We start from the raw sequence: 15,161 nt of genomic DNA on the forward strand, positions 1-15,161 counted from the left end.
CTCTCTGTCCTTAATAATACTTTCTCAAAATCTATTTTGCTTACTCTCAAAACCACCTTTTCAGCTTTATTTTGACAGTAACCAAACCAGCCTGGTACTGGTACCAAAACAGAGATATAGACCAACGGAACAGAACAGAGGCCTCAGAAGTAACATCACACATCTACAACCTTCTGATCTTTGACCTGACAAAAACAAGCAATGGGGAAAGTATTCGGAAAACAGGCTAGCCATGTGCAGAAAACTGCAACTGGACACCTTCCTTACACCTTATACAAAAATTAACTCAAGATGGATTAAAGACTGAAACATAAGACCTAAAACCATAAAAACCCTAGAAGAAAACCTAGGCAATACCATTCAGGACATAGGCATGGGCAAATACTTCATGGCTACAAGACCAAAAGCAATGGTAACAAAAACCAAAATTGACAAATGGGACTTAATTAAACTAAAGAGCTTCTGCACAGCAAAAGGAACTATCACCAGAGTGGACAGGCAACCTACAGAATGGGAGAACACTTTTACAACCTATCCATCTGACAAAGGGCTAGTATCCAGAATCTACAAAGAATTTAAACAAATTTACAAGAAAAAACAACCCCATCAAAAAGTGGGCAAAGGATATGAACAGACACTTCTGAAAAGAAGACATTCATGCGGCCAACAAACATAGGAAAAAAAGCTCGTCATCAATGGTCATCAGATAAATGCAAATCAAAACCACAATGAGATACCATCTCACACCAGTTAGAATAGTGATGATTAAAAAGTCAGAAAACTGGGAGACCCAGGCAGGCGGATCACGAGGTCAAGAGATCGAGACCATCCTGGCCAACATAGTGAAACCTCGTCTCTACTAGAATATAAAAATTAGCTGGGCATGGTGGTGCACGTCTGTAGTCCCAGCTACTCAGGAGGCAGAGGCAGGAGAATTGTTTGAACCCAGGAGGTGGAGGTTGCAGTGAGCCAAGATCTCGCCACTGCACTCCAGCCTGGCACCTGGCGACAGAGCAAGACTCTGTCTCCAAAAAAAAAAAAAAAAAAAAAAAAGTCAGGAAACAACAGATGCTGGAGAGGATATGGAGAAACAGGAACGCTTTTACACTGTTCATGGGAGTGTAAATTAGTTCAACCATTGTGGAAGACATTGTGGCAATTCCTCAAGGATCTAGAACCAGAAATGCCATTTGACCCAGCAATCCCATTACGGGGTACATACCCAAAGGATTATAAATCATTCTACTATAAAGACACATGGACATTTATGTTTATTGTGGCACTGTTCACAATAGCAAAGACTTGGAACGAACCCAAATGCCCATCAATGATAGACTAGATAAAGAAAATGTGGCACATACACACCATGGAATACTCTGCAGCCATAAAAGAGATGAGTTTATTTCCTTTGCAGGGACATAGATAAAGCTGGAAACCGTCATTCTCAGCAAACTGACACAAGAACAGAAAACCAAACACCGCATGTTCTCACTCATAAGTGGGAGTTGAACAATGAGAACACATGGACACAGGAAGGGGAACATCACACGCTGGGACCTAGGGGCTAAGGGAGGGGCAGCATTAGCAGAAATGACTAATGTAGATGATGGGTTGATGTGTGCGGCAAACCACCATGGCACACGTGTACCTATGTAACAAACCTGCACATTCTGCACATGTATCTTAGAACTTAATTAAAACTAAAAAAAATTTGTCAGAAACATTTTTTCCTGTCTTTTTACTTTGAATCTTTCTGTACTTCTGTTACCAGTTTATTGGAAGACATTTTTATTTCCTTCAAGCAACATGACAGATTCTGTCTTTGACATGTTTAAATCATTTTCGTTCCATTTCTGATATGCAAGGACTTTTGTTTACCTTTTCACTCATCACCTTATTTTTTTTTTTGACTATTAAATGTTTTTTCTTTATGTTTTCCTTTTTTGTTTGTTTTCCTATATTTCTCATTCTATTTTTTTCCTCTAGTGATTAGAAGGTTATATTCCCTGTTTCTGTTCTTTGGTGATTATCCTTGAAATGGTATCACATATACTATTCTTAAGTTAATATCTTAACTCCAGGCTTAGAGTGATATAAGGACTTGGGGACACTTGAGCTCCAGTCACCCCCCGTTTGATTTTCTTGCTATCCATTTTCAGTTTTTCAGCTCTCTACACATTTAATATCACTGATTATGTTGTTATTCTGTCCCACTGTACTTATTTTGGGTTGTTTGTATTTTTGCTGATTAGTTCTTCCTGTATCTCAGACCTTTATTACACAATAATTTCCTTATTCCTAAAGTACTTAATTTAGAAATCATTTTGTTTTTTGAGACAGAGTCTCACTCTGCCACCCAGGCTGGAGTGCAGTGGCACAATCATAGCTCACTGCAACCCCCAAACTTTTGAGCTCAAGGGATCCTCCCATCTCAGCCTTGTGAGTAGCTGAGATGACAGGAACGCACTACCACACCTGACTAAATTTTTTATTTTTTGTAAAGACAGGGTCTCACTTTGTTGCCCAGGCTGATCTCAAACTCCTCCTGGGCTCAAGTGATCCTCCTGCCTCAGCCTCCCAAAGTGCTGGGATTACAGGTGTCAACCACTGTACCTGGTCTAGAAATCATTTTAGTAATTAGTAAATACTTCAGGTTCTGTAGGTAGAAAATCCTCCTAGTTTTTCTTTGTCTAAAAATGTCCCAGGCCAGTGCTGATGGCTCACACCTGTAATCCTGACACTTTGAGAGGCTGAGGTGGGTGGATCACTTTAGGCCAGGAGTTCGAAACCAGTCTGGCCAACATGGAGAAACCCCGTCTCTACTAAAAATACAAAAATTAGCCAGCTATGGTGGGGGGCACCTGTAATCCCAGCTATTCAGGAGGCTGAGGCAGGAGAATCGCTTGAACCCGGAAGGTGGAGGTTGCAGTGAGCCGAGATTGCACCACTGCACTCCAGCCTGGGTGGCAGAGTGAGACTCCATCTCATAAATAAATAAATAAATATTAAAAAATAAAAATGTCCTTAATTTGCCATCATTCTTGACAGGAGTTTTGCTGATATCGTTCTGAAATGGCTTTCAGAATTCTGAAAATAATCCAGTCTTCTGGCTTCATTCATTGCTCTAAGGTTGATTTAAGTCAAATTTGTATTCCTTTGTAGATGTGCTGTCTTCTAAATCTTCTCGTTGTGCGTGCTTTTAAAATCTTATTTGTGTGCTTCTTGCTTTTAACAACTCATAGTCTTTTATATTCTGTAGTTTCATTACAGTGAGTGTGTTAGTTGGATTTCCATGTAGTTGTTCTGCTTGGTATTTGTTTGTTTGTTTCTTTGTTTCTTTGTTTTTTCTCCCTTTGTTTTTGTTTTTGAGACAGGTTCTTGGTCTGTTGCCCAGGCTAGAGTGCAGTGACGTGATCACAGCTCACTGCAGCTTCGACCTCCTGGGCTCAAGTAATCCTCCCACCTCAGCCCCTGAAGTATTTGGGACTATGGGCATGCACCACCACACCCAGCTAACTTTTTTTATTTTTCCTAGAGACAAAATCTCACTACATTGTCCAGGCTGGTCTTGAACCCCTCAGTTCAAGTGATCCACCCACCTTGGCCTCCAAAAGGGCTGGGATTACAGGTGTGAGCCACTATGGCCAGCCCTGCTTGGTATTTGTTTTTCTTCCTGTATCTTAGATCAGTTGGGAAAATTTCTCAGTTACTCTATCTGCGTATTGTTACTTCCCTTCCTCTGTCTTGTTTTTCTAAAGTTCCTGTTAGACGTATGTTAGACCTTCTCACTTTACGCTGTTTCTGCACCTTCTCTCTCTCAAGCTATATTCTAGGTAATTTATTTAGATTTATACCTCAGATACCACATGTACACTCTTCAGATGCACATGGCCATTTGTTACACCTACTCAAGGAATATTTTTGTTTCAACAAATGTAGCTTTCATTTTTGAAAATGTAATTTCATCGTTCTTCAAATCTATCAAGTCATTTTATGTAGTTTCTTGTCTCCTATCCATATTTTGGGGACTTTTTACCTTTTTAAAACAGTTATTCTATATTTTCTATCCGTTAATTCTAATATCTCAAGTCCCCAGCAGGTTGGTTCTTATTTCTTTGGACTGTTCCCACATGACAGTTTGTTTCTTTGTGTTTGATTTTATTTGAGCATATCTTTGTTTGGCCTTACTCCATGGTGAACTAGCAATCCAAGCAAAGATGCTTTCTTTCAGACGGGATATATTTTTGCTTCTTTTGCAACCCAGCAGGCCCTGTGGGCCTGGAAGACGTCATCAAGGAGTCTACAATTCTTGACCCTTTTGCCGAGGTAGCACTTAAGGCTCCTGGCTTCATCCTTCTCTTCTAACATGTACTTTCCTTTACATTCTTATCTTCAGAATAGTTTTCATGTCCGTTTTGTGATGTTATTTACTGACTATGATTTCTTCAGGCTCCATGAAATGTTTTCTGAGAATGTGTCATTTTGTGATAAGACTTCATTTACTTCAGTTATGAAATGAGAGGATTGGAAATTCAGTCATAAATAGGCTTTTATGTAAACCATCTTCTGAACTTAAAAACTAGAGGGAATCCCATCATGTCACTGGCCTGTCCATCATGGCGGTGTTGCTGCAAGCTGGGACACCAGGTTTTATCCTGCTGTGATAGGCATGTCTCTAACTGTGTGGTGTCTCAGAGAAAGCCTCTTATTGTTGTTCTCATCGTAATGTCATCCTGCAGCTTTTCTCAGTATTGAGAATCCACACAAAACAAATATTTCTTTCATGGGAAACAGGGTAAAAAATGAGAAAAGGACACTCTGTATCTAGGTAATAGAGTTGGTTTAAAAAAATTATCATCTTGATGTATTTTTCAGCTATATTTGACTTAGGTTTTCGTTTCATGCCTGTGAATGGTGGTTCAAACACCTGCATGCACACGTGCAGAAAGCATGTCTTGAATCCGACTTTTTTTATCCTGACTAACCCACTTAGGAAGATCACTACAATGAATATCTTTTTTTTTTCTTGGTTTTTCTTTAATTTATTTAAATTATATTGACCAGTCAGCACAGTATATAGTGGTTTTCTAATGAAGAAGAGGGAAGTCTTGATCTCTGTATTAATCCAAGCTGCCTCCTCAAAGAACAAATGTGAACGCTTTTTTACAGAATCTGCCTTCTAGTACAAGATGCCTGTGGAATGTTCGGTGAAGTACACTTGGAGTTCACCATGTCGAAGGCAAGACAGTTGGAAGGGCAGTGTTGCAGCCTGGTGGGAATGAAGGTTCTACAGAAAGCCACCAGAGGAAGGTGAGAATGTGCATCCAGTTTGCTACAGTGCTTGTTCTTTTTATTAGTCTTTTCTCTCTAAGTCTATTTTTTTTTAATTTATTTGACTTCAGGTGCATGCTATATCTGGCATTTCTCCCCATGTTTTGCCTTCCCACCCCCTGCTGTCTCTCCCCTACCCACCCCAACTGCCCCCAGTGTGTGATGCTTCTCTCCCTGAGACCACGTGTTCTCATTGTTCAGCACCTGCCTATGAGTGAGAACATGCGGTGTTTGGCTTTCTGTTCTTGTGTCAGTTTGCTGAGAATAATGGTTTCCAGATTCATCCAAGTCCCTACCAAGGACACGAACTAATTGTTTTTTATGGATGCATAGTATTCCATGGTGTATATGTACCACATTTTCTTTGTCCAGTCTATCATGGATGGGCATTTGGGTTGGTTCCAGGTCTTTGCTATTGTAAACAGTGCCACAATGAACATACGTGTGCATGTGTCTTTATGGTAGAACAATTTATAGTTATTTGGGTATATGCCCAGTAATGGGATTGCTAGGTCAAATGGAATTTCTATTTCTAGATCCTTGAGAAATCGCCACACTGTTTTCCACAATGGTTGAACTAATTTACATTCCCACCAACAGTGTAAAAGTGTTCCTATTTCTCCACATCCTCTCCAGCATCTGTTGTCTCCAGATTTTTTAATGATCACCATTCTAACTGGCGTGAGATGATATCTCAGTGTAGTTTTGATTTGCATTTCTCTAATGACCAGTGATGATGAGCATTTTTTCATGTTCGTTGGCCTCATATATGTCGTCTTTTGAAAAGTGTCTGTTCATATCCTTTGCCCACTTTTGAATGGGGTTATTTGTTTTTTTTCTTGTATATCTGTTTTGGTTCTTTGTAGATTCTGGTTATTATCCCTTTGTCAGATAGGTAGATTGCAAAAATTTTTTCCCATTCTGTTGGTTGCCAGTTTGCTCTAATGATGGTTTCTTTTGCTGTACAGAAGCTCTGAATTTTAATTAGATCCCATTTGTCTCTCTTGGCTTTTATTGCCATTGCTTTTGGTGTTTTAGTTATGAAGTCCTTGCCTATGCCTATGTCCTGGATGGTTTTGCCTACGTTTTCTTCTAGTGTTTTTATGGTATTCGATTTTATGTTTAAGTCTTTAATCCATCTGGAGTTAATTTTAGTGTTAGGGTAACAGCCTCTGACTTGCCAGTCAGATGCACTTTCTGGGTGAAGCAGCACCCCTCCCCACCTCGGTCTGCCCTGAGTGGGCTTTGCTCTCCGTCGGGCCAGACCTGTTGAAATGCACCTGGTACCTTGGTCGGAGCTAGGAGATCTCTGGATTTCTGCGTCTCCCTCGCTGGGAGCTGTGCGCTGGGGTTGTATCTATTCAGCCGTCTTGAATCGACTCCCCTCTCATTCTGTTTTTAAAGGTAATAAATCAGGATCCTGGAGTTTGCCTGTAAAACAAGGCCAGAAGTTGGGTGGAACCTATAAAGTACTTTTAGGGGAAGAATTATAATTGACAACAAAAAGAATTAGGCAGATTTCATGATTCATAATTTTATTTAAAATAAGATTAAAATGTTATACGTGTGTTTTAATTATGAAGATTTGTCTTTTCCGTGTTTTCCTCGCTGTAACAATACAGCATCTTTGGGTAGTAGGTTGTATAAATGAAAATCTAATTTAGTGAAAAGACATTTTGTGAGCTTTAAGCAAAATTCTTCAGTTGTCATGTCTTTGCACTTTCCATAGTAAGCAAGTTTTGTTCCCTGCCAGGTTTCATGGCACCTCACCCTAAAACGTTGTTTTTGATAGGCAGAGGTGGAGTGTTACAAAGATCTGGCCTATCTGTGCCTGTTAAATTTCTAGTAATAATCCTAATCTATGAATTAGGGGAGAAAAGAAACATTTTTAATGGAACTATCCAGTCGTATAGTGAATTGGGGGTTTTCTCAATCTTCTTGTTACGTTTCCTTCTTGTTGATGTTTTATTGAATCATAGTAACATCTGAGCTGTAACAGTATCTGAGGGAAAAACTCCCATTCTGCGTGTACGATATTCTGCTTTTGGAGCATTTATTGATAGCGTCCGCCAGCAGTTTGCATCATAACCACTCTGGCTGTGGCCATTCTAAATGAAATGTTTAGTGAGCATTTCTTTGACTGACCTCAGTAGGCATTTAGCTCTCCCACAGGCCTTGACTTTGCGTGCTGTCTGTCTTTCCTGTGGCACCATACTGGTGAGTGACAGCTCTTCCTAAGAGCTTATTTTCCTGGGAGACATATTCATAGACATATTCCCTGTAAGCCCTGAGAAGATAAAAGCACATTTTGATTGATCTGTATAACTATGGTTTTTTGTTTTGTTTTGTTTTGAGATGGACTTTTGCTCTTGTTGCCCAGGCTGGAGTGCAATAGTGCAATCTCAGCTCACTGCAACCTCCACCCCTTGGGTTCCAGCAGTTCTCCTGCCTCAGCCTGCCCAGTAGCTGGGATTACAGGTATGCGCCACCACACCCGGCCATTTTTTTGTATTTAGTAGAGATGGGGTTTCACCATGTTGATCAAGCTGGTCTCCAACTCCTGAACTCAGGTGATCCACCGACCTCAGCCTCCCAAAGTGCTGGGATTACAGGCGTGAGCCACCACGCCCGGCCAGGTATGTTTTATAATAGATGCTTCCTCTTGTTTATAAACAGGCAGCTGTATTGTAACTTAATTGCATTATGTATTTGGGGAGCGCTGTTTGTCCAGATATTTGGAAAGCATGTCTAGGTATGAGAAAAGCTTGATTGGGTCACATGCATCTTACCCTTACTAACACTGAACCTCATTTTAGTCCTCATTAGAATATTCATTGTAGGCCAGGTGTGGTGGTTCACCCTTATAATCCCAGCACTTTGAGAAGCTGAGGCAGGCTGATCACTTGATCACTTGAGGCCAGGAGTTTGAGACCAGCCTAGCCAACATGGTGAAACCCCGTCTCTACTAAAAAAAAAAAAAAAATTAGCTGGCCATAGTGGCACATGCCTATAGTCCCAGCTACTTAGCCTGAGGCACAAGAATTGCTTGAACCCTGGAGGCGGAGGTTGCAGTGAGCTGAGATTGCACCACTGCACTCCAGCCTGGGAGACAGAGTGAGACTCTGTCTCAAAAAGAAAAGAATATTCATTGTAAACATTTCAGATTCACAGTCATCCGAGGACTAAGCGTAGTTATGGTAACCATCAGTACCGTTTAGAGGGGAGGGCTCTTTGACTTGGCTCCCACCCACCTGAGCCTAGCGAGGACACGATGGGGCTCCCGCCACAGGATGTTCCAGCTGTCAGGCGTCCTGGTGTGCTCCAGGCCAGAGGCAGCTGTTCTGGCTGGAGACTGCAGGACATAGCATCTTACGGAAATACTGCTGGGGAAGGACACAGCCAGACAGGACCCAGGAATCTTTGACTCCCTAAAGTTCCGGTTTTTTCACCATTCTTCTTCATAGCCAAACATATACCTAACATTTAACCTAGTTTTTGTGGCTGTCACTAGAAGCCTAACCACCACCTATAACATTTACGTGGGACATGTTTTTTTCCATGGGAAATGCATTGAGTATTCCAACCAATTCATTTACTGATAAACGTTTGAACCTCCTTCCACGTTAACATTGGTGACTAAATATTTGGTGCTTTTTTAGGTTGGGATTAATTTCTTTATTTTATGTATTTATTTTTATTTTTCCATGCAAGCATCCAAGTAAATGTTTAGATTGTGTTTTTGTTCTTTTGGAAGCTATACTTCTTCAAAACAAATTATTAAATCATTTTGGAATGCAGAAAGTTATAATTGCCTATTAGTGACATCATTCATCTATCCATGGCCCAGTAAACACAACATTGTCTCTCTTTTTTTTCCCTTTTATTAACAAATTATCATGTTTCATAGCAACTCTTGTAAACTTTAACAAAATACACTTCTTATAAACCTTAACAAAATACGCTTACTTCCCAAAATTCAAGCTAAAATGATTAATTTTATAATTGCAGTATCTAAGACAGAAAATACCCTTTTCCCAATTGGAAGATAGTTGTATGTTTCAGCTAAGTCACAGAGCCGTTTGGATTTAGCCTACCAATTTCATCTGATCCACAGTTCTGGTGATGGAACATCACTCAGCCCTACCTGCTGTTGAAAGGCTGTGTTGCAGGGGACTCATGCCCACAGAGCCACCAGCCAGACATACATGCTGCCAGACACCTATGCAGGGAGCACCATTCCTGCCACCTGCTTTGATCCAGAGGCTTGCAGGAAAACAGCGACATAGCTTTTGTTTCTCCGACAGACTGATTTTTTGGATTTGAGTGTCTGTCAACTGATGAGAGGAAGTAGAGTTAGAAAAACAGCCTGAGCTTCAGTTTGAAAACCGTACAGTTTTCACAACAGTGGCAACGTGACGTATGCTCACCGCAGGACGTGCACTGCAGCCTGTGCGTCCTTCCTCTCCAGGGCACTCCTGCTATTTATTCCTCCGTGACTCTGTGCTAAGGGACCCCCAACCTCTGTCCTCCCAAGTGTTCTGTGCGGCACTTTAGCAGGCCAAACAAGCTGAGAAGTCACATGGCTTTGGTGGCATAATTCTGTGTGCGAACTTTATTTTTTTATTGCTGTTTATTATATGCTTTCGTTTTTATTTGCCAGGGCAATACTCAGAAAAAAAAAGAAGAAATTCCCTGAAAGATGTTAACCTGTCATAGGTATGGAGACTGTAGCTAGCAAATTCTTTTGTGGGGAGTGGGGAAAGGGGACCTCTTTCAGTTCAAAAATCTACTGGCATTTATTTCCCAACTTGTTAAAACAACCACTGAGTCCAAAATGTATTATTAATTTATAGGTACTATTTTCTGTAGACCTCCTGAAGGTCCCTTTTACAGTAATGTACTGGAGAAGCTCATATTGAAGGGCATTTCGTTCGTCCAACACAGAGGGTGCTGTCCAAGTATGGGAATGACAAAGGAAGCAACTGACATGGTCTTTGACCTTGAATTGCGTCTCTTTCAACCCAAAACAGGACAGGCAGAAGTATTAGAACAGTTGATGATTCAGTTCAAAAATCTAGTAGATCTTAGCTGACTGATCTCAGAAGGTTTCATGAAAGAAGTGAGAACAAACGCTTTAAACACCTTGATCTAGCAGAAAGAAAAATGTCTCCAAATTGGTGAGATGTCATCTGTGAAGACAAATGTAGGACTGAGAGAGAAAGAGAGATGCGAAGGGGGAAGCAAGACGGGTTATTGAAAAGACAATATGGCCGGGTGCAGCGGCTCACGCCTGTAACCCAGCACTTTGGGAGGCCAAGGCGGGCAGATCACCTGAGCTCAGGAGTTTAAGACCAACCAGGGCAACATAGTGAGACCTCCATCTCAAAAAAGAAAAAAAAAAAGGAAAAGAAAGAAAGAAAAGAAAAGATAATTCACTCACTTATTCAGTAAATATTATTTAGTTCCTCTTTGTACTGTGCTTCTAACTAGTTGCCATGGCGTTGAGCTGTATGCCAGATTTGGGGGATTTATGCCACGCTGGCATATACCGAGGTATCACGTCTGTTAGATAAAGCCTAAATCCTATTAGGGATTTTGCATTGATTCCAGAGAAATAAGGGTCAACATGAGTTTTTGAGTGAAGAATAGAAGAGGCCATACACATGAAAATGGAGTATAAGACTGTCTTTACTCCTGTACCTATAATAGATGGGAAATGGAGGGAGAGATTGGGACAGGGCTCAAGGCTGGGAAATTCCCACGGTTGAAGGAAGGAGAACAGAAAACTGGTACCTAGGGAGCTCTCAGGAGCTGTGGCACATGTCAGGAACACAAAACAGCCCACTTCCCCCGCACCCAGAGCAGCATGGGAGCCGGGGGGAGCGCAGAAGGATAGCTGGTGACACGGCACCACCTGGCAAGCATCCACCCAGAGAGCAGAGGCCCCGAGCAGCCACCTTGGAGGGGGTGCAGAGGGCGGGGTGAAATGTAGGCGCTCTGGAGAGACCGGGAAAGGCATGGGCTAAGGACTGGAATGGAAGGGAGGAAAAGCTCCCAGGCTCACACAGCCATTTCATCCCATGGGGAGTGAAGACAAGGTGAGGACCGCTGCCCTGGTCAGCCTCCATGACAGGGTTCGTGGAGGAAGTGCATTTCAGAGAATTAGCCAATTGAGAAGCTATTGTCTAAATACCGGCTGTCATTTTTATGGCAGCAGATTAAGTGGTGATAAGCTTTATACCAGAAGCCACACTCAGTCAGTATGCTCAGAAATTAACCAATCTGAGTCAGGATAGAAAGCTCCTTTGAAGCCCCCGGTGGGATTCCCAGCCCGCTGCTCTGCTATAGCCTCTGCACCAGTTTCCTGGGCTTTATTTAAGCCCCTTTTCCCTCATAGGCCAGTCTCATGCTGCACCCTCATTAAGGGCTCGGCACTGCCTCCCTCATCTGCTTCTGCAGCTACCACCAGGTCCCCGTTCCTCTCCACTGCAAGCACCGTGGAGGTCAGCTGCAGCTCACTCTGGTGCCTGTGCCCAGGGCCGTGTGGGATGTCTGCTGACCTGTGGCCCAACACACACACACGTTTTAATGTCAGTGAATGATGTCACAGGTATGGGTTTGAGTGTGTCCCTTTTTTTGATTAATAATATGAGAACATCATGACATTCGTATGAGGAGCCCTCCCATGCATCATAGATGCATCATACAGGGGCTGCCCTCCAGTGCTGGCCTATGCTAGGTGCCCGCCTCCCCCCATCCCCTCCAGTGCTGGCCTATGCTAGATGCCCGCCTCCCCCCATACCCTCCAGTGCTGGCCTATGCTAGGTGCCCGCCTCCCCCCATCCCCTCCAGTGCTGGCCTATGCCATGTGCCCGCCTCCCCCCATCCCCTCCAGTGCCGGCCCGTGCCATGTGCCCACCTGCCTCCATCCCCTCCAGTGCTGGCCTGTGCCACATGCCCACCTCCCACCACCCCCTGCAGTGCTGACCTGTGCCATGCGCTGTCTGGGCTCTGAGTCTAACGGACCTATGATGGCTTTGTCATCAACTGTAGGGTGTCTGACACGTAGACAGTCAGTTCACCGTATTTCACATTTGCCTGCTGGTTGGTAGGCTCCCTCCGGGCAGGTACTGTTTCTCATTCACCATTATATTTCCTGTAGAGAGCAGAATTTCTGATACATGATAAGCAAATAATTTGTGTTTGTGGGATGCACATTAGGTATTTTCTTGGGTTAATCTTAGAATTTTTCTCAGCAAGATTTAAATGTGTATTTTTATACTTCATAAGCATAATTATAGGAGCTCAATTTTGGCAATAAGGGTAGAGACCTGTTTGGTGCCAGGGTCTGTGTGCAGGGCAGTTGACAAACCACGCTAGCTGTGTGCCTCTGGACACAGAGCCTTGGTGTCTTCACTAATCGAAGGGGAAGTTAACATGGGCATGCGGGGAAAGCACTTTATCACGGATGGCAGGAGTGTGAGTGTTCATTATTAATTTTCACAGGAAAAAAATGTTGTATACATTGTGCTTTCCTTTTTCCTTTTAGTCTTCACGAAAGTCAGTTACAGAGGAGGAGGCTCTGTATCCACCCAGTCTTACAGAGGAGGGCCTGAGACAGAGGTGGGGTGACTGGCCCAGGGTCCGCCAGCCAGCCCAGCTGTGATTGGGCAGGATGCGAGGGCCTTTAGTCTCCCACAGAGCCCATCACGTTCCATCCAGCTGAGTGAGACTGGCATACGCCAACGTGCTGGAGAGGGAACCCTCGGGAATCATCCTACACGAGTTTACTGGACTGGGTTATTTAGTGGAGAGTCATTTCAGAGCCTCCTTTAACAGGAAATATGTAGCGGTAGGAGCTCTCGTCGGGTAAGAAACTTCAATAGTAATTTCCCTTCTTTGATTTTCCTTCTTCAAAAAGGCCGATCTTTTAAAAAGCCACACACTTCCCTTGGGGTTTGAGGTCCAGACTCTCTTTCTTAATTGCTGTGCTTAGAAACCCTGCTTCAAGGGACATTTCTAAGAATTCTTTCATGATTTTGAAAAATAAAATTGTTCCTGGTGACTTCACTGAAGTTCCTGAAAGGAGAATGAAGTAGCACTTAAGAGAGAATGCTGGGCCCCGCGCAGTGGCTCACACCTATAATCCCAGCACTTTGGGAGGCCAAGGCGGGCGCATCACCTGAGGTCAGGCGTTGGCGATCAGTCTGGCCAATGTGGCGAAACCCTGTTTCTACTAAAAATTTTTAAAAAATTAGTCAGGCATGGTGGTGTGCACCTGTAATCCCAGCTACTCAGGAGGCTGAGGTAGGAGAATCACTTAAACCCAGGAGGTGGAGGTTGCAGTGAGCTGAGATCACACCATTACGCTCCAGTCTGGGCAACACAGCAAGACTGTCTCAAAAAAAAAAAAAAAAAAAAAGATTGCTGAATCTCGAGACCAGGGCTGCTCAGAGCAGCAGTAGACATCTCCTACCTGAGCAGCATGCTGTTACTTCAAGCCCTTCCTCAATTTAGAGGTATGTTTTGTGTTTTCTTTATAGTTTTTTTTTCTTTCTGCCAAATATTACCTCCCACTAGTATTTTTAAGTCAAAATTAAATCTTTTTATTGTCCTTTAAGACTGGATATTTTGGCCAATATTTAACTACTGTTCGGGGAAGGATAAATAACGGTAAAACAGTGAATAGAAATCCACGTTACCAACTGTTTTCAAGATCGTATCCCCTCTTCTGATAATCAGTACTTGGGCATCATCATTTCCTGGCTGTTAACACTGTGGATGTCTTGGTTTTGTGTTCTGATGTACTTTTCTCTAGACATTCTCTCTTAGACTTTCTTGTGTATTTGTTCTGTTCACACCCCTTATTTTATGGCCATGGTGTTCTCTAATTTGGGGGGCATGTGGGCACTCTGCACATATCATAAAGGGCTCTAAACTTGGTATCAGGAGACCTGGCATGTATTCCTGGCTCTGTTCCCAGTACCAATAGAGGTGGCCCCAATTTGTCAGAAAATGAAAGGACTGGACCAAATGACCTTTAAGCTTCTTGAGAGTTTGAGGTGACTTTTCTCTTTCACGGTCAGTAGGATTGGGCTTTCTTTTACCTTTGTACAAATAAACATTTTTTTCATTTGAATGCCTGTCTTTAAAGGAGAGGTTGAACCTAGACATTTTTTTAACAGATACACTCAAAAACTTGCCATCTATGTGCCAGATGTGTAACATGCATCTCTGATTAAGCAGAATAAAAATAATTGAAGTATCTCTTTGTAAGGTCTTCTGCTAAAATAACGTGGGGTTTTTTGTTTTGTTTCTGTTTGTTTGTTTGTTTGTTTTTGAGATGGAATTTCACTCTTGTTGCCCAGGCTGGAGTGCAGTGGTGCGATCTTGGCTCACTGCAACTTCGACCTCCCAGGTTCAAGCGATTCTCCTGCCTCAGGCTCCTGAGTAGCTGGAATTACAGGCGCGCTACACCACGTCCAGCTAATTTTTAAAATATTTTTAGTAGAGACAGGGTTTCACCATGTTGGTCAGGCTGCTCTTGAACTGCTGACCTTGTGATCTGCCCACCTCGGCCTCCCAAAGTACTGGGATTACAGGTGAGCCACTGCGCCTAGCCTAAAATAATGCATTCTAAGCATCTGGATTGTGATTTCTTTTTTAACATAGAACATTTTAGAAGGTGAAATAAGCTATACAAAAACTTTCTTTGGATTGGTTACATTTTAGGAAGATGAAGTCTGTTTTCCTAATTTTTATTTAATCGCTTTGTTTCTCAGTGTCTTTGTTGTTTCTGTAAACTGACAATTATTTTTACTAGTGAGTCT

General features: G+C 42.5%; 1 protein-coding gene across 12 annotated transcripts in view; it reads left to right on the forward strand.

The window, feature by feature from the left end:
• The window catches only part of SPIDR (scaffold protein involved in DNA repair), a 415,411-nt gene that overhangs the window by 343,058 nt on the left and 57,192 nt on the right, over positions 1-15,161 (forward strand). For 11 of the 12 annotated variants that reach the window (XR_002478925.2, XM_021672883.2, XM_021672887.2 and 8 more), the window contains one exon: positions 5,170-5,310. The exons of the other annotated variant lie outside the window; for it this stretch is intronic. Coding sequence is in view for 10 of the 11 variants with exons in the window: in XM_021672883.2 (XP_021528558.2) it covers positions 5,170-5,310 (141 nt within the window). In the remaining variant the exon portion in view is untranslated. The remainder of the gene's footprint in view (positions 1-5,169; positions 5,311-15,161) is intronic. 12 annotated transcript variants of the gene reach the window in all.

This window comes from Aotus nancymaae, unplaced genomic scaffold (assembly GCF_030222135.1).
Source record: "Aotus nancymaae isolate 86718 unplaced genomic scaffold, 86718_ANA_hifiasm-v0.15.2.pri h1tg000036l, whole genome shotgun sequence".
Classification (NCBI taxonomy): Eukaryota; Metazoa; Chordata; class Mammalia; order Primates; family Aotidae; genus Aotus; species Aotus nancymaae.